Below are 27,452 nucleotides of genomic sequence, written 5' to 3'. Positions count from 1 at the left end.
GTGCATAGACAGATAAACCTGATTTAGCGAGGATTGCCCGACTCTCTTTTAGAGATTTATGCCCAACTTCTTTCTCAACTAAGTTTCTGCTCTCCACTCCTCTTTTCTTCAACTCCGAACCTCTGAACAAGGTGTTTTGAAAGATTTTTCAAAGACTTCATCTCTCTTTCATTCATTTCCACTTTGTCCTTGCTCAGTTTACCGAAAAGCGCATCATTTGACAAAATGTGAGCCTCGGAACATCGTAGGAACTTTATTTCAAAAATATTTTGAAAGAGAGGATTTTAAGATGCAAAATCTTTTGGTCCAACAACGGGGTGTGAGGTTTGGATTTGACACTCTCCTTGCCAAAGAAACTGACCTTTTGCATGGCATAGCCTGCACATCTTTCACCACCAAAGAAAACCATCAGTAACACCTAAGTCTTAAGGGCGGTCAAAAATGGGGTGTCTATAGCAGGTCTTGACCCCAATCTTCATCAGTATGGGCAAGATGCAGATCATCATCTTCCCACCATATTCCTCCTATAACCGACAGGCAATTGCCCGGTTCCGTCTTAATTACTCCCATGTCAACATCACAATTATTCCCCGCAGGGCCTTGTGCTTTCCCAGCCTTCTGATCATTCTTGTCCCTTTCCTATTCAAACCTCCTTAGTGCGGCTTCTTGCTTTGTATCAGCTGTACTAACAATTCCTAATTCCTTAGTTGAATTCTTAATACCGGTGCCCTCCGGTAATTTTCCCTTGTCCTCGGTCGTTCCGGTCCTTGTAGCCGTTCTCATTTCTGGCTGTTCCAACTTTGGTTGAAATCCCTCATCCACATCAGGTTCTTCATTGAGCCATCCCGAATTGTTTGTCAACCCGTTCAGATCGAACCAATCAATCTGTACATTTCCCAGATCGTGTTCATCGTAGAACTGCAGATTGTCCAACTCTGCTAGATCATCCAGACATTGGCTCGGGCTATCCTCCCAGACTACACTTGCTCTCATTCCTGTTGGCAACTCTATATCTGGTTTGGCCTAATTAGCTGGCATAATGTAGCGACACGGGTTGTATCCCTCCTCAGATAAATCCATGGAGCCCTTAGGCACTAGACTAGTATTCTCATTCTCCACCGAGGCTGGTCTACCTTCATCTACCACAGTCACCACCACAGGTTCAGGTTGAAATGCGGATGCGTTCATCATGCACAAGTCTGTGCTCTCAGGGATGAACAACGCCAACTTGGGTTGATAGGAGGGGGTGATATATATACTGGGGTCGTAAGGGACGCCCAGTGTATGGATGAGGTTTATTTGTTAGGGTGGAGGGACTTGGTTATGCGGTAGGAGGGGATTCGTAGTGACGTTAGGCTTTTGAGGAGGCACTATCACCTTATTGTCAATGAGATCTTGAATCTCATGACGCAATCTGAAGCATAGATCAGTGTCATGACCATGCTGTTGGTAAAAAGAGCAGTATTTGGCCGGGTTATGTTTCGGGGGAAGAGGATCGGGTAGGGGGCGAGGCTCTAGTGGCTTAAGGTGTTCCTTTTTTATCAGGATCCCTAAGGCTTTGGATAAGGACATGTATAGTGGGGTGAAGACCTTTTGGCCTCGGGGTTGATGACTTGAGGTTTGTGAGGTTGTATTAGATGTACCGGCAAAGGGGTTGGCAGTTTTAGGTGTGGTGGTGACCATACCCACATCGGAAGGCCTTGCAGCTGCACTACCACTTGTAGTCGCATTAGAACTATGTGTGAAAGCCCTCTTGGGTTGCTATTTCTCGTGGTCTATCAGTCCCTGCTTCATTGCATCCTCAATTTGCACCCCTATTTCATGGAGGTCAGCAAAAGTAGACAAAGACAAGACTATCATCTTTTGTAATAGTCTTGGTTGTAGATTACGGACCATCATTCTGATCTGGTCCTTTTCAACCGGCCAAACAGTCATCATAGAGGCCTTGGCCCTCCATTGGGTGACAAAATCCGAGAAGTCCTCGTTCGACTCCTAGCGAGTTGCTTCAAGATCACAAGTTGTGACCTCGATCTGAGTGTTGTAAGAATACTGCGCTATGAAGGACTCGGCCATTTCTTCCCAGTTTCTCTTCCCAAAGTCTTCAAGTTTGGCATACCAGATGGCCGCTATACCCGATAGGGTCAGCCAAAGAGTGAAAACTTTTATAGTCTGGTGAGACCCATGGGTCATAGGATGTTAGAGAATAGTCGTAAATGGACCATAGGATCCCCAGAACCATCAAACCGGTCTATATGCAGCATCTTGAATCTGTCCGACAAAGTCACTGCCAAATCAGTATGGCCATCCTCAATATCAGGGATCGAATTCACGCCCTGTGCTCGTTTAAAAATCTTTTCCAGCTTGCTCACTTTCAGTGCAGTAGGGTCGACCTCGAATTCAAACGGTGCCTCTGTCGGGTAAATCGGTGCCTTGGAGGTCTGAGGTGGGATAGGATCCACCTGAATGCCCGCATTTTCCTTGACATTAATTGTGACCCCGGGTGTTGGAATTCCTTCTGGGGGTGCATGGGATGCTGAGGCTACTGTAGGTTGTGGCTACTGTTATTGAAGCCTTTCTATTACCTCTGCTTAGTGGGCCACAACCTCGGCTTGGCAAATTGTGGTCTCAGCTTGTCTGGCAGCATCTAGCTGTATGTTCTCAATAGTCTGCTAGAGTTGACGAAGCATGTCTTCCATGTTGACTGGAGGACTTTGAATTGTCAGAACTGGCAAATAATCTCTATTTGGAGTAGAAGTGGATGATTGGGCCTGACTGGGCACAGGCGAGGTACACGGTGACTGCTGAATTGTCGAATTCTGTCGAATCCTCCTCCGTCTAGTAACCAGCGGGAGTGAAACAAACATTGGCTATCCCTTGACTAGATCCCCAGATCTACAAATCCTTTTAACTCAGGTCCAGAGTGCTTGGGGGGTAACCGAATCGTTTGAAGCAATGGTGAAAGACTACCTTGCAAAAAGAAAATAAAGCAAAAAGAAACAAAAATAAAAAACCGCATAGCACCTCGGCTTAGACAAAAACAAAACACAATTACAATCATAAGCTGGACAACTGTACTCAAACACTGATTTCTGCCCCAAATTTCTGCCCAAAAACTGATATCCAGACTTGCAACTGATACAAACATTCCTGTAGAGTTTCACTCCAAAAGCACATATCAAGCAAGTGAGAGCCAAAACACCTCTATGATAGGGTAGGGCTACCCTATCCTAATTTCATCAGGAGTAAGGGGTTCACTATGCAAACAAGCGGTTTCAAACAATTCTTGCATTCAGGTGAGCAACCTGTCCTAGTTTGGAACAGTCTTTATGGCTTCCGATATACAACTAGGTCAATTGGTCAAAAAGGGTACCTCAGCAAGACCACCTAATATACCTCTCACACCTAACACCGAGAAGTGAAAGGATGATCAAATGGTATAGCGGTAGTCCAGATCTGATGGTTGTGTTTCCATCGTGGTAGAGCCCACAACCGGTCAGCCTTATGGTAAACTTTTCCAAGCGAGCCTCCGGCAAACCGTTCAGGAATAGCAGATGGCAAACACTGCGACTTAGGCGCACCAATGCAAATGCAAATGCAAAGAAATACATAAGTGTAAATAAAAATTCATATCATGAGTTCGAGTCAAGTTCTCTAAATGCCTAGCAGAGTCGCCAGAAAATGTGGACTTGCCATTTTCCGTGCCTCGCCTTTCAGAAAGGGTTTGAAAAGAAGGCCTCACAATTCAGACTCCCGCGGTTTTGAATCTAGTCTCACAAAGTGCAATGTGAAATTGATAATCACCAAAGAGTCCAAATTCAGCAAACCTTTTGGAAAATCGATTTTAAATCAAATAATGCCAAAATTGGACTGCTTTGCCAGATACAGAGTCGCCACCTAAATATTTTGTTTTTGGCAAAATTTAGGAAACCCTGACTCGTGCCAAAGGCCACGTGTCCGTCATCACCAAAGTTGCCTCGGCTTGGGAACTTGGGTACGAGAGAGGAAGGACCTAAAATGAGCCCCCCCCCGCTCGCCCGATCAAAGATCAGCCTCTCATAATCATGATATGTTCTTTTATAAACATTATGCCTTCTTCTAGTTATTAAACTAGCTTTACTATGTGACGCACGCACGCAAGTATAGACTAGTCGCAAGACTCGAAACAATTCAACTCATGTTTGTTTGTGAAAATGGTTTGAATTTGCCACCCTCAAGTGGGCTTAAAGATGCAGATTTGTCACCAAACATAGTGGGCTTAAAACATGATTTTTCACTCAACAAAGTTGGCTTACAACATGCATTCGTTGAATTGTTCTAATTCAAACAACAAGCCTTCATACACAGGCATTCATGCAGTTTAGTAATTAAGCACATAGCCTCATGGAAAGCATGCGAAACATGGAAACATGGCAATCACACTCATGCAAGTACGCTAAAGCATAAAAACTCACTGAGTACTCCGAGCCAAAACAGAAACTAGTTAGAAAATTGCATGATCCTAACTATACAAAATGCCTAATACAACACATGCAATATGCAATTAATAGGCTCAACTACTAATATGGCATATGAATCAATTTGAACAACATGCGATTAAACACGTATTCAAAGAAGTATTGAAATTGCAATGCAGTTTGAATGATGCGCCGACCCTCAGTGCATGCATGACAAATGAATGGATGCAAGCATGCGATATGCTAACTAAAACATATCCCTAATCTAACCATCAAAAGTGATTAAATAAAAGGGAGAAAGACATGGTGCTGGAAGACATACACACACGTACACACACGTATTACAACGCTACACCCTCACGAAGAAGGGTCTGAATGAATAAGCAAACTAGCTACGCTAATTAAGCTAACTAATTATTACAATAACTGAAACGAATTAACTAACTTTATTTTAAGCTAATTAAATATTACAAAACGAGGTAATTAGCTAACTACTAAGCTAATTAAATACAAAGCAATTAAACTAATTAATTAGCTACCACTAATTAACTAAGCAAAGCAATTAAATGGCCTCGGGAAGTGAGGGATGCATGCTCGGTTTCTCCACCCGAGAAGCCACTGCTCTACCTAAGGAACACATTATGCAAGATTTCATTGATGGCCGATCGGCTACTAGTGGTGGCCGCCAGCCACTGCCGAGGGCCGGTCGGCCACTACTGCCCTGAACTTCCTTTTTTGCTATAACAGAGAGTAAACAGAGGCAAAACAGTGTATTTTCGAGGGTTATCTATACTGTTACCCTCCTTATCATCAACCAAGCTCAAAGGAGTATAACTCTTGGCTCTCAAACCACCAATCAAGAAATTTTCATGCATGATGGCCAAAGAACCAAGTTTGTACAAGTTTAATGAGTGCAAAACAAGACTCAAAAGACCACCACCCTATCATGCATGATCAAGGGTGATGGTGACCAAGGAAAGTGGCACATTTCATCACTTTGAGTATGAAATGTCCCATTTTCCTTGTGTTCGAATTAACGTCTGATTTGAACACATGCAATGTAACACGAAAAATACTTATCTTGCCTCTTTTATTGTTCATTATGTTTACTCATTTTACTTACTGATTCATTCTTTAATCGATTAAGTCCATTGGTGAGTGTCTTCTAAAGTGAAAGAAGTGTCAACCAAGGGGTAGTTCAAGGCATGCGGGAAGCTTCATGCCGTTGGTAATGAACCCTCAAAGGAGGATTAAACCATTAAGCATGAGTCTTAACCTCAAGCTCAAACAACCCTACGGTTGAAACAACCCTCAAAGTAAATGCAAACGTGAAGAAATGAGGGAGGTTGCAGAGATCTTAAATGCTGAAATGAAGTGCAAAACAACACTAAAACATGCTTTCAACTCAAAATAATGGTGCTCAAAGCATTTAAACTCCAAGCTAGTGAGGTAATTAACACTACAACTATGCCATACAAGGCTAAAATGACCTAAGTAGCCAAAAATAGAACCAAAACAGGTCAAAACAAAGGCAAAAACATGTTGGACAAAAGCTAAGTTAGGCTAGAAAAACATGCTAACACATGAAGCTAACTAGGCCTGCAAGCAAGACACAAGGAGGGAAGGCTAATCCCTCCAATTTTGGGCTTCAAAAGTTTATTTTTACCACTGAAAAACCTCTGAGATTTAGTGGTTAAAAGGTCCAAAAATTTTAATTTGAAAGCGGTGAAAAGATGGTAAAAGAGCCTAACAAGCTAAGAGACAAGATGGATGCACTACCCCTTAACACAAAATAGCCTCAAACCACCATTTTTAGGTCACAAAAGCAGAGGTTTTTACAGTTGAAAACTAGACCAAAAACAGTAGAAAAGATGGCAAAACAAGTATTGAAAATAAGCTTAAATAACAAGTGTTATACCTCTTGAAGCTAAGGCACAAAATAGGCAACAAACCAAGCTCAAACCTCTTTTTAGAACTCAAACAAAGCTCCAAGTAATCTCAACCCAAAGGTGAGAGTATTTGGTTAAGGATTGATGTGCAAAAGCTAAGAGAAACTAAGCAAAGGTGTACAAAATAACAAGAGAGAGAGAGAGAGTTCTAGAGAGAGATATATTTTTTGGTCTAAATCTTCTAACCCCCTAAAATAGGGGAGGACACCCCCTATATATAGAAAAACAAGTCTTGAGCTTGTGAACATCTCACCATACACGTATATGATGATGCAGCTCAATGAACAACAGCTGGCGTAACTGTCAACAAATATATGGAAAAGGAGACCAATGGCCGCCGGCCACCAGTGGTACCAGCCACCACTGGTAGCCGACAAGCACAAGACATGGCCAACAGGCCAGAGGGCTGGCCGACAGGTCATGCACTCCTCCAGACTAGAGGCAACAAGCTCTTGGTCCAAAACCAAGCACAAAGCAGTAAAGCTTCAAGGTTCAAAGTCAGGGCGTTCCACCAAAGACTTCGGGCGTGCAAAATGAACACAAACAAGCATAATCATCGAGTACACAAATGATGACGTCCAAGTCTTGAGGACGGTCAAAAATGGGGTGTCTACAGGCCTCTATCAGGCGCTTTGATTCCTCTTCTTCGACACACAACTTGTGCATTCCCAAATGGCCTCTTTTGTAGAGCTTACCCCCCGCAGATAATATACTGGATAGCCAGACGCTATATTCCTCGTTTATCCTTGGTATTTGCCCCTAGTGGATACATCTCTTTTTCTAGAAAGTTTCAAATATCGTAATACCAGGGATTTTTATCTGAAGCCTCATCTATTGCGGCAATAATCTCGTAGGTTGGCGTGTATTTCTGTTCGATAATGATTGGACGCATCCTGACTCCGAACGGGATGTCTACTATAGAAGAGAGAGTTGCCAAAGCATCAGCAAACCTATTGTTTTCTCTTAGCAGATGCGTAAACGTCAACTTTTTGAACCTCGAGATCAGCATATCCAAAGTCTGGTGGTAAACCTTCATTTTCTCTTCTTTGACTTTCCAGTCTCTGTTTGCTTGAGAGATAACCAAATTCGACTCTCCGATAAAATCCAACACGCTTCATATTTTGCTTCGTTTTGGACACCTTGAACTGAAGTTTGAAAGCCAAAGGTATATGGGAATCATCGGGCGCTATCAGCAACACACCGATCCCATAACCATACTAATTAGACGCTCCGCCAAAATACATCGTCTAGATTTCCTCCTTAACATACAAAATATGTTCGTCTGGGAACAGATATTCCACTGCCTCCTCTCCCTCTACCGGGTGGTCCGCTAGGAATTCCACTACAGCTCTTTCCTTGACCGACTTGTGGGTGACGTACTTAAGTTCAAATTCAGAAAGGAGAAGCAACCAATGGGCTAGCCTACCCATAAGCACTGGTTTCTCAAAGAGATATTTGATGGGATCTAATCTTGAAACCAGAATTACGGAGTGAGCTAACAAGTAGTGCCTCAACTTCCTGGTAGCCCATACTAAGGCTGGGCAAGCTTTCTCCAACGGGGTATAGCGGGTCTTATAATCTAGAATTTTCTTGCTCAAGTAGTAGATGGCCTTCTCCGCTATATCTTCAAATTCTTGCGCTAGCATGCATCTCATGGTCGTGTCCGTTACTGATAAGTACAGAATCAAAGGCTTTCCTGGCTCTGCTGGCAATAATACAGGCTGATTTTGGAGGTACTGCTTGACCTGCTCAATGACAAATTGACATCTATTGTCCCATCGAAATTTCTTTCCATTCTTCAGGAGACCAAATAGTGGTTCACAAGCAAGGTTAATTTGGATATAAACCGTCTTATGAATTGCACTTTACCCAGAAAGCCTCGCACCTCCTTTTTCAATCCTTGGTGGTGGCATTTCTAGGATGGCCTTGATTTTGGAAGGATCTACTTTGATACCCCTCTGTGTGATCAAAAAGCCCAGCATTTTCCCTACTATTACGCCGAAAGTACATTTCTGTGGATTCAACCTCAGCCTGTATTCTCTGATCCATTGAAAGAATTTCTCTAAGGCAGTGTAGTGGCCCTCTCTTTCTTTGGACTTGACAATCATGTCATCCACGTACACCTCGACCTCTTTGTGGATCATGTCATGTAGAATAGTGGTTGCAGCCCTCTTATAGGTAGCCCCAGCATTTTTTAATCGAAATGGCATGACTCAGTAGCAATACGTACCCCACGGTGTTGTGAATGCGGTTCTCTCTCTGTCCTCGGGAGCCATTAGAATCTGGTTATACCCGAAAAACCCATCCATGAAGGAAAGCAATGCATGGCCAGCTGTGAAGTCTACCAATTCATCAATGTGTGGTAGAAGAAAGTTAGCCTTCGGACTGGCTTTGTTTAAGTCCCGGAAGTCTACACAAACTAGAATTCTGCCATCTTTCTTCGGCACCAAGACTATATCGGCTAACCAGGTCGGATACTTGGATACCAACAAGAAACCTGCCTCGATCTGTTTGGTGACATCTTCCTTGATCTTTAGTGCCCAATCTGGGCGAATTCTGTGCAATTTTTGCTTGACTGGTAGGGCCTCAAGGTCAAGAGGGATCCGGTGATGTACGATCTCAGGGTCGATTCCAGGCATGTCTTCGTAGGACCACATGAAAACATCTTTGAAATCTTTTAATAAAGCGACTAAGCACTCACGTTCTTCCGAAGACAACGTAGGGACCATGCGTGGATCCTTCTCAGTACCCACATTAATGGCAATGATTTTACCAATACAGAGTTTAATATGCCTCTCTTCCTCTCGATTAATCAGGTTTTTCGAAGCTAGAGGAATTTCTTCCTCTTCGTTTTCATTAAAAGTTTGAAAGTCTTGGTCAATGCAATAAATAAGCGGCACAGAGAAGTACTCAGAACCTACAGAGTTCTCATTCACAAGGTTCAGCTCTTCAGTTACAACAGACTCAAAAGCAAAAGAAAAGGAAGACTATCAGTCCTTTATAAAGAGCCCACAATTCCGTCTCCAAGGTTGTTCCACTGTCCAGCCTTCCATAGTAGCCACACACCCAAGTGCCTCTTTCATCTCTCAAGACTCTTCCAAAGCCTCCTCCACCTCCCAATTTCCTACTGCCATCAACATTTAACTTGATTTTTCCTGCAGGTGGTAACATCCACTGTATCAGTCAAAAAGTAGGCCTGGAAATAGTAATGGACAAATTAAAAGCCAAATCAATGTCTCTAGAATAATGAAGAATAAATTTAACACTATCCTGGCCATTACACAACTCTTTTTCAAAAATAAAAACATTTTTATTTTTCCAAATTTTCCATAAAGTGATAATGAAGACAGATGACCAAGTAGCCTACTCATTAAAATGTTTTTTATTTTTGGAATTAGACAAAAGCCAATCATTCCAAGATAAGCTAAACATATTTCTGCAACAAGTTCGACCACATAAGGCCAACCACACTTCTTTGGCTTTGAAACAATGTCTGAATAGATGATCCATGTCTTCCACCCCACAGTAACTAGGGCATGTTGGAAGAGAGGTTAAACCCCTCCTCAATCTCATTAGGTTAGTTAGCAGCTTCCCATGTAAAAGAAGACACAAAAACCTCTAAGTTGCTGAGGCAACCTTACTTTCCAATTCCAGCTCCAGTTATTTTCACAACTATGATGGCCAATGATAACTTCATAGGTAGAGGCAGTTGAAAATCCTTCACATTGAGTGCTATTCTAGTTCAAGCTATCTATGACAATAGAAGAAGGAGGAAGAGGAGATGTTGCCAGAATGATGGTTGCAATACGAGCAGGCAGGACAGTGGACACAAGTTCCACATTCCAACCTCCATGATCATTCAAGAAAGCACTCACAGCACCAAATCCATCAGCAGACGTATGGTTGGATCGGTGGTCATTAGTCATTAACTCCTCAAATGACTTATCACCACACCACCAATCCTTCCATATATCTACCAAGTCACCACAACCAACTTTCCATTTCACCCATTTTCTATGAATATGTCTAGTTTGGAGAATGCCTCTCCACACATGGGAAGCAAGCTTCTTCTTTGGCCAATTATAGAAGATTGTTCTATTCAAATACTTGTTTCTCAACACATCAAGCCACAATCCTTCCTCATTATTCAAAAGTTTCTAGCCAAGTTTAGAGAGTAAGGCCAGATTTTGATCTCTAGCCTTCTTTAAACCAAGTCCACCATGTTTTTTCAAAGTGCAAACAGTATCCCACTTCACTAAGTGGACTTTTTTCCTCTCTAGGGTATCACCCCACAAGAAGTTTTTGTTGAGTCTATCAATAGCATCACACACTTTCATAGGAAAAATAGTGGTTTGCATAGTATAAGCTGGGATAACAGAGCTAACAGCTTGAATGAGGGTATATCTGCCAGCCAAGGGCAGAACACTACTTTTCCATCCAGCCAGCTTGTGTTGCATTTTCTCAAGAATGTTATTAAAATGCCCTCTGTTTACTCTCCCATGTAAAAGGGAAACTCCCAGATATTTTCCTAACTCAGAAGTTAGGAGAATACCATATATATGGCTCAAGTCTCTGGCCACTCTCCTATCACTGTTAGCAGAAACAAAGATTTTGGATTTTTGGGCATTAATTTTGAGCCCAAAAATCTCACAGAACTCAGTCATAGTGGTCATAATGGTGTTACAAGTTCTCACATTAGCTTTTCCAAATAACATTAAATTGTCAGCAAAAAATAAATGAGTCAGACATGGGCCCCTATTAGAGGTATTGATGCCTTGCCATTTCTTGTTCTTAGCTTTCTCAGTGATCATGTTAGACAATCTTTCCATACACATCACAAACAAGTAGGGAGATAACGGGTCTCCCTGCGACAGCCCCCTTTCAGGTTTAAACTCTTGCAAGGGTTCACCATTCCAAAGAATGGCAATGTTGACAGAGGTAACACAACACATGATCAGTTCAATAAGGTTTTTATCAAACCCATATTCTTCCAGAGTCAGTTGCAAAAAATTCCAAGATATATTATCTTAGGCCTTTTCCAAGTAAACCTTGAGGATCATCCCACCAAATTTACCTTTCTTAGAGCTTAAGGTGTGAATAATTTCCTGAGAGATAATAATATTATCACTGGTAGATCGACCAGGCACAAAGCTACTTTGGTTAGGTCTCACAAGCTTAGAGAGCAAAGGTCTAATTCTACTAACGAAAATTTTTGAAATGATTTTGTAGGTCACATTGCACAGACTAATGGGTCTAAACTGTTTAATATTCTCAAGGTTTTCAAGCTTAGGGATAAGAGCAACCAAGGTTCGGTTGATGGTTGAGGGAATAGAATGGGTAGCAAAACAGTTTTTGATAAACTCACACGCAGAAGAGCCAATCACATTCCAATAGGTATGATAAAAGATGGCTTGGAAACCATCTCTTCTAGGGGCTTTAAAGGCTTTAATGTTTTTCACAGCCCTCCAAACCCCATCATTAGTCACCACTTTCATGAGTTCATAATTCTCCTCAGCACTGACTACATGAGTAGCCAAGTGGCTCCAATGATTCAAAGAAATGGTAGGATTATGAGCAAAAAGAGTAGTGAAATAATTGAGCACATGCTTATTGAGCTCATCAGGATTATCAATCTAGACACCACTAGCACACTTCAGAACATCAATTTTCTTTCTCCTCCTTTTAATTAGGGTGTTGAGATGAAAAAATTTTGTGTTTCTATCACCTTGGGTGATCGACTTAGATCTGGATTTCTGGAATCACAGAAGTTCCTCTTGATAGAGAACTTTGTTATATTGAGCAACCAAATCAATTTCTAACACATGAAGGTTATGGGAATAAGTAGTTGCCTGGGATTTCTGGCTTCCTTCAATCCTCCCAAGTAACCATCTTTTCCTCCGAAATATGTTACCAAACACATCTTTATTCCAAATGCTAGCCTTGTGAGCCAGAGTATCAAGTTTAGTCACTAGGGAGGTTTGGTTGTTAGACCAATTTTCTTCCACCACTGTGTGGAACTCTTCATGAGAGATCCACGCAGCCTCAAATTTGAAAAGTTTACAAGAAGGGTGAAAATGAGATATACCTTGAGTGAATATCATCATTGGGGAGTGATTAGAGTAAGCTCTTGGGAGGTTTCTGACCAGTCCTTCAAGGAAGCTAGTTCTCCGCACACTATTGCACATGGCTCTATCCAAACGAACCATTGTATTAGCCCAACCTTGTCTATTGTTTGTCCAAGTTAGCCTCGGACCAAAGCAACCCAAGTCCATTAAATTACAGTTGTTCATTCTTTCTGAGAATTTGTTGATTCTTCGTTGATCTTGGCTGCTGGATTGGTTTGAGCTCCCTACAGAATGTCTCTTTTCTGAATGGCTAGCAAAATCATTAAAATCTCCAGCTGTCATCCAAGGTGCAGAATTATTTTGAGCAGTGTGTTCCCAACTGGCCCATAATTCCCCCCTCTTGTTGCTAATAGGACTTGCATACATTGCTGTGAGAAGCCACTCAGGGTAATCCTGTTTGGCAATCCTGGCTGTGATGAGTTGAGAACTGGCTTCAGTGACTCTAACATTGACTAGACTGGGGTTCCAAAGCATCCATATTCCCCCACTTCGACCAACAGGATCAACATGGGCTGAAGTAGTAAACCCCACCTGGTTGAAAAACATACCGATGGAAGCCAACACCACTTTTGTCTCCATAAGAACTAACAAATCTGGTTTGTGAATCTACACTAATTCACGCAAATTTCTTTTGAACTTTTTGTTTCCCGCACCCCTACAATTCCAAATTAGCAAATTCATGGATGAACTATTAAAATTGGGTGGTGACATCTAGTCAACAATGCCCATAAGTTCCTTTGCTTTCTTTAGGTTGTCCTCCATGGAGTCCAATGCCACTACCGATATCATGTGACGCTTCTGACCAACTTCGATCTGCCTCCATGGTTGAATCCTTATTTTTACTTCCTTTATCCACCCTTCTGAGACAATTCGGTGATATGCTTCTTTCCATGGTGTGAGATACACCATCACTCTATTTTGACTCACTCTGAGTTGTTCCATGGGGTAGTTCTCTCCTTCGGCCTCCATTCTTGTCCGGTGGTTTTCTGGTCTTAGCTTGAAGTTGGACTTGAGGGTTGGCTTGTTGCAGAAGAGTGTCTTTAGTGGTGGTGGGTGATAGAGTACCAATATGAATGGATGGGATAGAAGTTGGCATCTGAGCCACTGTAGTGCTGTTTGAGTTCTGATGGCATGTTTGTGGGTTCTGAACCTCTGTTCCCAGTCTAATGTCCTCTCCATTGTTGGCTTTAGCAGTAGTTAGGGAGCTGTGTGATGTATTTTCCACAATTGGGCTGGTGTTGGCCTTATAACGGAAGCCCAACTCCTCATTGATTCTACTAGGTTGACCTTGGTCTTTAACGGGCCCACCTTTTTCTCTCAGACTATGAAATTTGTTGCCCAGTTGGGCTTTGTTTCCTCTATTAATCAGTGGCCCTTTGGATTTTCTTCCTTGGTTTGTGATTGTCATCTAAGACCCATATGTGGGTCGACCCAATTCAGAATCTTCCCTCTCTTGATCCGGGGTTGGGCTTTTGCCCGTTTGGCCTATTGTCTTCTCTATTGTGTTGCTGGTGCGGTCTTGGGCTAAGCCGCCAACGCCAGTGGTTGTCGATCACTATAGCTTTCTTGGCGATGCCCTACCCTGCTACAAGAGAAGCAAAGTAAGTGGAGGTGTTCATATTCTACTCCATAAGTATACTTACTAATGGTAAAGTGAGAGATCAGAGGCTTTCGAAGATCGATTTCAACGCACACACGAGCATACTTTCCGCGAGCTGCCATGGCTGTGTTGATATCAACTTTCAGTGGAACTCCCAATTGCTTTAGCTATATGAAACAAGACCTTTTCATTATAATACTCTATGGGTAGATTAGGAAATCTTACCCAGATCGCGGTGGTATCCTACTCAGCATCATCAGACTTAAAATCTTGTTGCCATTTCCTTACGGTTACATAATGATCCAAAACAATCCAAGGACCACCTGTATAAACCTTAGTATAGTCCTCGATCATGTCAAATTTTACATTAAAAAATCCATTACCGATATCCAGTGCTTCAAAATCTGCTTGCAAACCCCAAATTTTTTACATTTTCAGCATGAACAATTTATACCCTATGCTTTTCCCAAGCAAACGCACAATCAAGCATTTTTTCCATGGTTCCCTTACCTTCTTCAGAAGAGCCGAAGGAATTCTGATAATGGGAATGCCACTACTATTATCAATACCATCCTTACCTCTTTCCTCCATCGGTTCATCAGTATTATTATCCTCCTCATCAGAGGATAGTACTTCCACATCGCAATCAAAATTTTTCTCATTACCATTCTTATCAAACCTAGATCGTAAGAGTGCCTGTTTGAAGGAGCGGTTTCCAGTGGTGCACATCGTAATGTCCGCTGATTCGAGGCTGGGCTCCGTGATCTGATTTTGATTAACATCGACAACAGCCAGGTCATCCACAGGGCAAACATGGGGTACCCCTCCTGAAATCTCAAGCTCCGGTAGGGATTCATTCATCGTTTCATCCTTTGAATCAGATGTGCTTTTGATCTTCTTTGTGCTCCTAATCAGATGATCTGCCTCCTCCGTGGAGCATCCCGTTTCCAGTCGTTGCTCACTGGAGATTGAAAGCTCAGAAACAGTCATTTTCAAGGTGCCCAAATTTGACAACAGCAACTAGGAGAGTTTTTCAATGATCAAGGAGATAACGGAGAAGTGGTGATGCAATTGATGGAGACTGAACGAGGTAACTGGAAGTATGGCCTCGTTGTCGAGGGCATTAAGCTTCGGCCTAAAATCGATACATAAATAAATAAAATGAAGATTATGAATGTGGGCATGCTGCATTTTTTCCTTGAAACCTTTGTGTTGAACTATATAGATATAAAATTAGTTTTTTTTTTTTTTCAAAAAAAAAAAAAAACCTACAGATATGAATAATAGATATGATTATGCCATATGTGCAATATGTTAGTGTAGTCCTGGTGCAGAGCAAGTGGCTGCTTTGGATTTTTGAAATTTTAGTTTAAAAAAGCCTCAAAAATATATTTACTGTTACAGTTGCTTATGAATAAATTTTAAGGAAAAAGGCCTCCTAAAAAGAAAAATAAAAAGCTTAGTGATGTGGTGAATTGTTTGAAATTGATGGATGATTGTTTTTTAAATGAATGAATTTTGTATAAAATATTGTTTACTATAGTTGTTGCAATTGCTTCGTGGAAGAAAGTTTCAAAAGTTAAAATTGATTAGATCATATAGTCAATCAGTTTTGTCATGATAAGATTTAATAGAATTGGTTAACAAATTGAATAAATCAAGCTTGATTAGTAATTTTATAGTTAAAAATTATAAAATGCTGATGTTTGCATGATATACTTTATTATAGTTTATTTATTTTTTATTTGGTACTCTAGTTTGGATTATCTTCATTCTTTTTAGGTTATGTTTGAATTATAATAATTTTGAGGAAAATGGAAAAGTAAATGTAATTCAGGATTCTCATGATTTTAACATTTGAGGAGTTCCACTTACAAACGCACCTTAAGTAATGAAGTTTAAATTTTTAAATAAAGTTTAAATTGCTAATTGGTCCAATTATGTTAAAAAATAATTAAAATGATTAAAGTATTTTATGTAATGGGTTACGTTATGTAATTGAGATAATGTGATGTATTCTTTCTTTCATAGATATTTATGTGATAGAAAGTAAGGCCTAAGTTTGATGGCCGCACATTTAACATTTCTGGCTGCACATGAAGAGACTTCTCCAGTCTCTTTTTTGTCACATAAATATCAATAAATGGAATCTCATGTCAGTAATCACATGATGTACTGTCAAGATCATGAAATTCTAAACAAAGTTGTGAGTTTACACAAAAATATAGACTATAGTAGTATACTTTGTTCGAAAAATAATAGTTTTTTTGGTAATTTTAATACAATATTAAAGTGGGTGTCAGTTCTCAATTAAGGTGAATTAAAGTAGGTTTAGATTTTTTGTAGTAAGATTTTTACATCATAAAAAGAATGACCAAAAACCATTAAGATTTGAATAAGAAATTGACTCATTAAGTTGGTCTCATGAAAGAGGTGTTGGGAAAGGTATAAAACCTCCTATCCCACATTGATTGTAGAGGAGAACATTGATGGGTATTTAAATTCCATTTTTGCCTAAGGGTGTGAGCCCTTTGAGACATTCAAATTTTTCGAACAAAGGGAGTTATGGATGCTTCAAGGATGGATTTGGGCCAAGACTATGGTCCAAGTTGGTTATAGAAAAAATTGCCACACGCGTGCACCACCCACCGGTTCAGGTTCGTGGATCTTGGGCTTGAAGGACTGGATTGAGTGTAGGGGTTGGTCTTAACCCAGGACCAAGCCAGATATGTGGCTGTAGAAATATATACACAAAATACATGTGTATAATAGAGCTGATAACTCCTTTATTCATGATGGACTTTTAATCCATACGTTTTGCAAGTTAATACAGAATTCATTTCTGCATTTGTGGTGGCCTTGATGGCATGAGCCTTTTTCTCTCTTCCTCCATGTGTATAAAATGAGACCCTCTATTTCAGTTTTCAACTCCAGAAACTTTGCTCTAGTTTTATATTCTGAAATTTTCCTCTAGTTTTATATTCTTCCTAGTGAAAGAGTACTTCTTCCTAGTGAGAGAGTGCTGCTTCAATTCTGTTCACCGAAGCAACACTGTAGGTGCTTCACTGTAGCTGGTCCAACCGTCATATCCTGGGAGACAGACGTCGAACAACCTCCAACATTCCAATCGGTGAGGCTGCATATCTGTTTTAAAGACACTAACTAGTGCAGGCTTTGGTTTGCTTCTTTTATGCCATTTATTTTATTATGTATTTCTGTTCAATCTGCTTGTAATTTCCATTATGTATCCTGCTTCTGCAATTTTAATTCCTAAATATGAATCTATTTATTCTATATAATCACAGAATTTTTACAACATACTTCCCTCTCATATGCATGTGGGCTCTGTCTTTGTCTTATTTTAACAAGTATAGTCCACTTCAACAGCATCATTTTCTTCTTTTCTCGTTTATTCATTTAGTCTAATAAAAATATTGTGGATTATGAAAATTTATTTTGAAAATTAATGTGTAATGTAAATTTAAAATTAGTTAAATATGGGTCATATTCACAATAAATGTAGACCATTAATTTTTTTTTTTAAATAATTTTTTCAAATTTGTAGCATTACTGTTAGCCTAGTCATATCACCAAGAAGTCTTAGGTGATTTCGTATGGGAGTTCGTAATTACACTCTTTAGAAACGTGAGTGTTATACCAGGAGAAATGTGTTCACTGGTTGCCTTATTATTCTTTACAAAATGAGATGGTTAATTTCAGTTTTTATTGTCCTTTTTTTAATTTAATTTTTAAATTTCAATTTAATATATTTAGTTTTAGATTTTAATTTCAGTTTATATAGTCTAATTGAAGAAAATTCATTGAAATCGTAATGTAATTTAGTAAACAAAAAACTAATTTTACAAGTTAGACAATTTAAATTATAACTCTAAAACAGTAAAATGCTACATAAATAAAATGCGATATAAATAATAATTTTATAGTTCAACTCTATAAGCTAAAATAGTAAAATGCTACACAAATAAAATGCTTTTTATAAGCTTTTTTTTTATATATTTTATTTTATTTTATTTTTTATTTTTTATAAATAAATCTGGTATTTGTGTGGTTAAATTTTGGAATGCCAAATGAGAACTAATTTATTTATGTCAAACTTTCACATCATTTTTTAAAGAAATGTTTAATTCAATAGCGACACTCACTTACAATAAACTTAACAAATTTAATACAATTACGTCGATTTCTCTTTTAATAAGATTAAAATAATCGAAACTTACGTAGATGGGGTCACTACAAAAAAATTTCGTCGCCAAAGCTCATTTATATTTTTTAAATTATAAAAAATATTTGAACCAATTGCTCCCAGGTTTCGAACCTAAGACCTCCCACCACCACAGTCCAAACCTTTTGCCAAAGGCTCCCTCCACTATGCCACTACACCATCACATTCATATACATGCAATATATATTATTTATATAGTACATTAACCGCTATTAATACAAAATAATATTTATAAATATAATTTTTTTAATTCAATATAATTTATGTAAAAAATAAATTATTTACTAAAAAAAAATTTAGGCCACGTTTGGCGACTAAAACCATTATTTAGTCGCCAATTCTATTATTTTGGGCTACTAATTATTTTTTTGTCGCTAAAAAAAGAAGTTCCAATTAAAAATCAGCAGTTTTGGCGACGAAACCTATTTTTAGTTGCCAAAAACGTGCCCTTTTGGCTACTAAACTGAATTTTAGTTGCCAATACTCAGTTTTTAGCTACTAAATTTTTTTTTGTAGCCAAAAAGCTTCACTTTCAGCGACCAATCTGTTTTTAGTCAGCAAAACACCTACAATCGGCGACCAATCTGCTTTTTAGTCACCAAAACCATCACTTTTGGCTACTAAATTATTTTAGTCGCCAAAAACCGTCACTTTTGGCTACTAAACAACCTTTAGTCGCTAAAACCCCTACATTCGGCGACTAAACTGCCTTTTAGTCGCTAAAACCATTGTATTCGACGACTAAAGTGTTTTAGTAGGCAAAAGTGTTCAATTTTGGCGACTAATTCCATTTTAGTCGCCATTTGTACTACTTTCAGTGACGAAAAATGAAATTTTGGTCGCCAAAAACGCTTTTTCTTGTTGTGGGTGTAAACACATGAATAATTAATAGTAAAATACACATTTTAGTAAAAAAGATATGATAACAATTGGTGGGAGTGTGTAAATCACTTATTGTGATTCACAAAGAGAGAATTAACTTTGAACGAAACTCAATTTAAATTCACTCACAAATTTTTGAAATACAAACAGAGCATATATTATAAATCTCTCTCTCTCTCTCTCTCTCATTTTCTTTCTCTCACACTCTTATCAAACAACTAACCACTCAATCTATTTATAGGCTAAACTAATAATGTAAACAAACAATCTAAACACAAGAAAAACCACACAGCAACAAACCAAAACCAAATTGAACTCCTCTTTTTTAGGAGGTTCTTCAACCTTCATTCTTGACTTTGCAGCCTCCAAATAGATAGTGGTGGACGGTGGTGAAGGTTCTAGTGAAGGCTTTGTTTGAATCAAACTTACAATTCAACATCCCCCCTTAAGCTTGATTCTCCACATTGCTTCATTCCTAGCATTGCTTTTAATCTAACAAACAAATCTTGCTTGAGGGGCTTGGTAAAGATGTTCGCAATCTGGTCATATGTTCTACAAGAAATAAGCTCCACTTTTTTGTTTTTCACATGCTCTCAGATGAAATGATAGCGGGTGTCAATATGCTTGCTTCTTTCATGATAAACTGGATTCTTTACTAGAGCAATTGCTGACCAATTGTTGACGTAAACTTCTGTGGGATTATTTTGTGGAAATCACACATTCCTGATCCATATACAATAGTAGACAGCAGAGCTGGCAGTGACATACTAAGCTTCACAGATGACAAGGTCACAATAGCTTGCTTCTTTGATGACCATGTAAAAGTTGTATCTCCCATGAAAAATGTAAATCTAGTTGTTTTTTTTCTTTCATTCAAGTCTCTTCGCTAGTCGTTATATGAATAACCAATAAGTCTAAAGTCTTGACTCTTTGTATAGAATAGTCCATCATCGATGGTACCTTTGATGCAATGGAGTATTCTCTTTGCTGCATTTAGATGAGATTGGTTAGGGGTCTCCATGTATCTATTGACAAGTCCAACTCTATAGAGTATATCTGGCCTAATACAAGTTAGGTACCTCGAGCTTCCAATCAAACTCTTGAAATATGTAGAATCAACATCTCCTTGCTCATTCTTCCTTAACTCCAATCCTGTTTCAACAAGTGTTGTGACAGAGTTATAGTTCTCCATGCCAAATCTCTTGACAATATCCTTTGCATAATTACTCTATGAGATGAAGATTTCATCGTTGCTTTGAACTACTTCGATGCCAAGAAAATGACACATCAATCCAATATATGTCATTTCAAACTCTCAGACCATATTATTCTTGAAGAATTCAAACATTGTTGGATTGTTCCCGGTGAATATCAAATCATCAACGTAGAGGCATACACACAACAAGCTTCCATTAGCTTCTTTCTTCAAATAGAGTGCAAGCTCATAGGGACACTTCTCAAATCCATTCTCTTGGAAATATTCATCAATCCTCATGTTCCATGCATGAGGAGTTTGCTTTAATCCGTACAAGGCCTTCTTAAGCCTGTACACCTTGTTTTCCCAGTCTTTTTTCACATATCCAAGTGGCTGGTCCACATAGATTTCTTCATTAAGAAATCCATTTAGAAATGCTGACTTGACATCTACTTGACAAATTTTCCAACTCATTTGTGCTGCTAATGATATTAGCAACCTGATAGTCTCTAGTGTAATGCCCCGAAATAATTGACATTAACCCATCTCATAATAGTGCTACAACTGATCAATAATCTCATAAATTCTATTCATTATATCATTAATCATTCTAAATCAATAGCATATGGCATGGATACAAGTGTAAAAAGATAAATAAAACCAAGTAATGAAATGCCTTAATGGCTACAACTTTTTAAGACGATATTTGGTTACAATAAAATGAGTTTAAACTCAAATCAAGTAAAGCCCTGGGCTTAAACAAAAATAATTACATCAAGATTAAAACTGAAACCTTAAGCTCCAAGTCCTCCCAAGCTACATCCTTAGTGGAGGCATATCATCAGCACCTAAAAGTTATTTTCTACATAGGGTGAGCCACAGCCCAGTTGAGATACTCTAACACAATATATGAATATTAGCAAAATTATAAGGTGAATGGTGAATGCACATGCAAACCATTTGTCAAACATTCTTCGTTTTCCATCTCAAAACAATGACATGCGAAATGATATATCAATTCATGAAAATAATCCTTTTATAACAGAAAATAGGGCAGTAGATACAACACACTGGGAATCTCTAGGTACGTGTCTGCCAGTAGGCTATATAAGCACTACCAAAGCCATTTTATTGGTACTAACCGGAAGGATTGGCACCTGACCGCGCGAGTTTCTGGACTTTCACCAATGATACACAAGCCAACATAATAAAACCATAACCACACCTCCTAACCAGATTCACCACGGTATTTACCCATTTTTCTCAAAATCAAAACATTTACAAAGTTCTATATGAAATGATGCTTAATACACAATGTATGAGAAATTAGTTTTCATTCAACCTAATCCTCATGCAATGTCTACAATAATCAAGACTATCCTCCACCGATAGTCCAAAATAGTTATTCCTATACAAGATAGTTTCCAAACTTAATATACAATTCCATCCTTTTACAATGGGAGTGATATTATATATTCAACTCCACCATCATCATCAACATAAAAATATCCAAAATTTAGGGAAAAACCCCTTTCATTTTACAAAATCGATTTCAATAAAAAAATATTCACCATTTTAACATATTTCAACCATGAACTAATTCCTACAACCATTTTTAAGAATCCATTTGGAAAACTTCTCTTTTTATTTCAAATCCAAACCCTAGGTTTTTTCCAAAATCCCCAAATCATTAACTCTTTTCAAAGAACAAATAACTAAGCTAAAAATCATATAAAAGAGTCAAAGTAATCTCTACCTCAAAGTAGAAGACAAGAGGAAACAAGGAGTAGAACTTGAAGAAGCCTAAAACACTAACTTTACCGATTAGAACGAAACCCTCGACATGCTCAATCTTTTACTCCAAAGAACTAGGGTGAGGAAGCCAACGGATTTAGAGTATTTGGAGCTAGAGTACAAGAGCTAGAGAGAGAAGGTAAAGATTTTACGGTTTTGAAATGTTTAAAGAGAGAAAGAGACAAAGGATGACTCAAAATGGCTCTCTTTCAGACTGATATACGCACAGACTGCTCGAGCGACCAAAACACCGCTCGAGCGAACAAACACAAAAAGTTGACACCGCTCGAGCGCACAATCACCCATTCCCAGTAGTTTTGCAAACTGCAAAAGATTGCTCGAGCGTAAGAAGTGTCACTTAAGCGCAGATGTCACACTCTCAGTAGTTTTACAAACTATAAAAGACCACTTGAGCACAAGAAACATTGCTCGAGCGAACAGGCAAAAATCTGTGCAACAATTTATTAAAAAACTGACTTCCTAACTTGTTTCAAACACAACCAAAACTCCCAATAACCAATCTCAACAAGCAATAAGATGGAAATAAGATAAACAACAATGAAGTATATGGGTTTTCAGATTCCAAAACAAGAAAATGGGTCGGGTCTAAACCAGAATCGTTACATCTAGTCTGGCAACAAGAGCAAAGACTTGTCCATAGTCAATTCCTTCTTTCTGCTTGTAGCCTTTTGCAACAAGTCTTGCCTTGTATCTTTAAACTTCTCCTTGAGCATTTCTTTTAGTCTTGTAGACCCGTTTCACTCCAATACTTTTGCACCCCTTTGGGAGAGTAGTTAACCCCCAAATCTTATTTTTCTCAATGGATTTGATTTCTTCATCCGTCGTTTTCTTCCATTAACCTTCTTTGTTAGTTTCCTCAATGCTAACTGGATCACTGTTCATCAATAGACAAAATAGATTGGTATTTTCATATATTATTTCTGTATTTTCATACAGATCTTGTAGATTATGAATCCTTTTGGGCCTTATGTTTGAAATTTCTCGTTGCATTGGTGATTGAGTTTCATTTCTCCATGGTGAAGGAAAAATATGATGAGATATCTCTTGCTCTTTGGTTGATAGTGGCTCCCTAGCCATTTCTCTTGGCCGATCTGATTCTTTATCGTCAATTGTTAGCTCTACATTTGTGGAGGATTCAGACTCGTCCCATTTTCAAGACTCAATTTCTTCAAAGATGACATCTCGATTGAAAAATATCTTCTTTGTGATGGGATTGAATAGTTTGTATCCCATTGTACTATCACTATATCTAGCAAAGATACACTTCTCTCATTTATCTTCGTGCTTCTGGGATCTTGGCGTAGGCAATGCGGCCAAAGATTTTGAGATGACTCATACTCGGCTTGTGAGTGCTCCATGCTTCATGCGGTGTCTTCACTGTCAAGGATTTTGTGGGACATCTATTCAGCAAATAGACTGCACATGAAACTGCTTCAGCCCAAAAACTCCTAGGCATATTCTTGTCTCGTAACATGCTTTTGATCATGTTCAAGATCGTACAATTCTTTCGTTCAGCTACTTCATTCAATTGGGGAGTTTAAGCTGGTGTAAACTATCGTTTGATTCATTGCTACATAAGGAATTCTTCAAACTCATCTATCTTGTATTCTCCATCTTAATCAGCTCGCAATGTCTAGATATAATAACCGCTTTGTTTATCCATAAGAGTTTTGAACTCTTTGAGCTTTTCAAACGCTTCTAACTTCCTTTTGAGGAAATACACCCAAGTCTTCCTGTTGTAATCATCAATGAAAGTGAAGAAGTATTTGTTCTGTCTGTTTGATATTGGTTTCAACGAACCACACACATCTGTGTGAACTAGTTCGAGCAGCTTGGTTGCTCTCCAATTTACTTCATTTCCAAAGTTGTTCCTGTCTTGCTTGCTAATAATATAGGTTTCACACATCTCAGTTGGTTGGTGAATGTTGGCCATACATTTCACCATATATTTGGTCCCCAATTGCTTCAAAATTTCAAAGTTGAGAGGTCCGAATCTAAGATGCCACATCCAGTCTTTGTTATTTATCATCGCACTTGGACACTTTGGTGTGTCATGGTGAATGGTAAGAGGAAACATTCTATTCTTCGTCATCTTTACTCGAGTAATTAGTTTCCCTTGAGTGTCTAGAATTGTGAGTAGCATATCTTTTAGGCTAATTTGCTAGCCTCTTTCAAGGAGTTGTCCAAGACTCAATATGTTGGTCTTCATGTCTGGAACATAATAGACATTGGAGATGAAAACATGATCTCTATTCTTCCTCTTGATCAAAATATCACCTTTTTCTCGAACTGGGACTTTGGAGAGGTTGTCGAATGAGATTTCTCCATGAACTTTCTCATCAAGCTCAGTGAATAAGTTCTTTCTGCTAATTATATGATTACTAACTCTAGAGTCTAGGAACCAAACGTCTTTTTTGTGTTCGGTTGCATTGAGGGCCATCAACCTCAATGAATCTTTGCCAATTGACTCTTTCTGTGCATAGTTAGTTCTTTCACTAATTTCATTGGATGATTGCTTACTTCTGCACTCATTGCTATAATGATCAAACTTGTGGCAATGGTAACATTGGGCATTGCTTGTATCAAAATTCTGACGATTGTTGTAACCGCATCTTCTTCCTGGTCCTCTTCCTCTCGAGACATAGCTTTGTTATCTTCGTCCTCCTTGAGATGAACATCTTCCTCTGGAATAAGAATTTCCAGAACTTCTTCCATAATAGGTTTAACCACGTCCTCGTCCTCTTTGTGATGTCCCCCCTTGCTCGAATATCTCTCCAATAAGGGACAACTTTGACTGTAAGGCTTGTTCCAACCCTTTGTCTTCATTTCTTCTCATCACTTTCTGCTCATGGGCTTATAATGAACCCACAATTTCTTCTACGGAAACATGCTCTAGATCTTTGGTTTCTTCAAGAGCGACAACAATATAATCAAATTTTGAATCCATAGATCTCGAAATTTTCTCTGATATTCTCATATCAATAAGGTCTTCTCCATTTCGCTTTAATTGGTTTGCAACCACCATTACTCTTGAATAGTATTCAGAAATTGATTCTAAAGACTTCAGACGTAGAGATTCAAATTCACCTCATAGAGTTTGGAGGCGAATCCTTTTTACTTTATCAGCACCTTTATGAGTCACGTGGAGAGTTTCCCAGATTTCTTTTGTAGTTTTGGAGGAGGCGATGATCTCGAATGTGGATGCATCAAGACCTTGATATATGATGGATTTTGCTTTGCAATCCTTCTTTCGTTCGACTCAAGGAATTATTTCTTCTGCTTCGAGCAAGGCACCTTCTTCTACTTTTGAGGCAGGTTTTGCATGTCCATTTTCCACAACATCTATGAAACCTTGAGAACCTAGCAGTGCTCTCATTTGGATGAACCAGTTGTCGTAGTTGTCTTTCGTAAGCTTTGGAATGAGGGCTTGCACGCTTCCGTTGGCCATTAGTTGACTTTAATCTTTAAAAAAAATCTACAAATTTTCAAAACATAATTTGTGAATTTTGACCATACGGATGTGTTTGAAATACTCCAAATAGCTGGAAAGCACTATTGAATCATCCAAATTGAACTTCGGATGATTTAGATCAAGCCTAAACAATTTTGGTCAATTCAGATCCGTTGAATCTGTGACCCGCAAAGCACTAAATAATTTCTCCAGAACTGCAGTATGATGATGTCAGCAACAACGATGATGACGTCAGTAATTTTCTCGGCAAACTTTGACCGACTTGTGTAACTTCGTTTTAACTCCATTTTCGATGTCGTTTTTTCTAGAACGATCATCTCGACGAGGGCTACACACTAGTATGATTAAAAGTTGATTTCAATAACTTTGAAAATTTTAGATTTTGAAATTTGCTATTTTTCACAATTTATTTTTGCGAATCTCGGCTAATTCTTGGCTCTTTTGGCTCTGATACCACTAGTTGGTAGGAGTGAGGTGTAAATTAGTTGTTGTGATTTACAAAGAGGGGATTGACACTGAACCAAACTCAATTTAAATTCACTTACAAATTTCTGAAATACAAACAGAGCATCTATTACTAATCTCTCTCTCTCTCTCTCTCTCTCTCTCTCCCACACTCTTATCAAACAACTAACCACTTAATATATTTATAGACTAAACTAACAATGTAAACAAACAATCTAAACACAATAAAAATCACACCGTAGCAAACCAAAACCAAATTGAACTCCTGTTTCGAGGAGGTTCTTCAACCTTCATTCTTGACTCTGCAGTCTCCAAATACACAGTGGTGGGTGGTGGTGAAGGCTCTGCTTGAATCATGCTTACAATTCAACAAACATCACTTTTTTTTTTCAAAAGACTAACGAATAATTGATGAAAATTGAACAAAGTATTATGTGAATTAAAACTTGTGGGACTTGATGTACTTTCAAACCTAAAAAATATGTAGTATCAAGGGTCATCATTTGACTCGAAGGCTCATCGTTCAACCCATGACCATGACCTAGGTGGCCCAACTTGAATAAGGCTTGAGTAGGTAGGCGTTGGAGCTATGAAGGGGCATAGGAGGGTGGCTAGCTATTGGTTATGGCTAGGATGGACATAAGGTTAGGGTTTAAGGAGGTGGAGGGGGGGTTGCCGACACCAAACGAAGGTGGTGGTTGAGGTAAAGAAAATGGTCGATGATTAGGGAAAAGGGTTATGAGAGGGTCACCAAAAGGGATCGGGCTAGGGTAGGGTTGTCGGAAGGAAGAGTGCTATTGGAGGGTTGCTAGAGGTGGAGGTGGGGAACCAAAGGATATTTTTGGGTTTATGAGGATGGTGCAAAGAAAAACAAGGCGACGTTGTCTGGGCCAAGATCATTGGGTAGGGCTTTGACCTGAGGTTTTGACCCACAAGATATATAGCATGGTTAGAGACCATCATAAAAAGCTCGCTAGGCAGTCTTAGGCTCAATTTTCATGGGTGAGCCCAATGCCGACCCGTTATTTAGTATTGTTAATAACAACAGTATAAGGAAAATGATATACAAGTCCACTTTCTAGATTTAATGATATGTAAGTAAGATTTTTGATTGATAATTACAGAAGATATGATCGAAACTATAAAACTAAAATGACCATATTTGTCTATAAGTGTTTAACAAAAACACCTCTCAAACCAACTATTGTTCTCACAAATATATCATTATAGAGTTGAAGACATCATTTAATAG

The 27,452-nt window shown here is 38.8% G+C and overlaps 1 protein-coding gene across 1 annotated transcript; it reads right to left on the bottom strand.

Annotated features, from left to right (window-relative positions):
- Positions 1-1,992: 1,992 nt before the first annotated feature.
- Positions 1,993-13,107, bottom strand: LOC145795771 (uncharacterized). The gene is made up of 9 exons (XM_082880671.1): positions 12,190-13,107; positions 11,478-12,036; positions 10,645-11,390; positions 10,162-10,560; positions 9,470-9,577; positions 9,105-9,366; positions 8,084-8,148; positions 2,220-2,459; positions 1,993-2,169 (listed from the first exon to the last, which is right to left on the bottom strand). Exons 1-9 carry the CDS (start codon positions 13,105-13,107, stop codon positions 1,993-1,995), a joined length of 3,474 nt encoding a protein of 1,157 aa, XP_082736797.1.
- Between the last annotated feature and the right edge of the window lie 14,345 nt (positions 13,108-27,452).

The sequence above is a fragment of the Camellia sinensis genome, chromosome 7 (genome assembly GCF_055761805.1).
Source record: "Camellia sinensis isolate YWXY chromosome 7, ASM5576180v1, whole genome shotgun sequence".
Taxonomy (NCBI): Eukaryota; Viridiplantae; Streptophyta; class Magnoliopsida; order Ericales; family Theaceae; genus Camellia; species Camellia sinensis.
Note: the sequence above shows the minus strand (reverse complement) of the source record. Positions and strands in the feature narration are given on the sequence as shown.

Bases quoted from the DNA above. Each gene is read 5' to 3' on its own strand.
- LOC145795771 (XM_082880671.1), bottom strand. From the start codon at position 13,107: ATGGAGACAAAAGTGGTGTTGGCTTCCATCGGTATGTTTTTCAACCAG. The intron at 10,561-10,644 runs GTTTGCACTTTG...AAACTTGGCTAG, and splicing joins ACTTAGTGAAGTGGGATACT to AAACTTTTGAATAATGAGGA. The intron at 9,367-9,469 runs GTGTGTGGCTAC...TTTGCTTTTGAG, and splicing joins GAGATGAAAGAGGCACTTGG to TCTGTTGTAACTGAAGAGCT.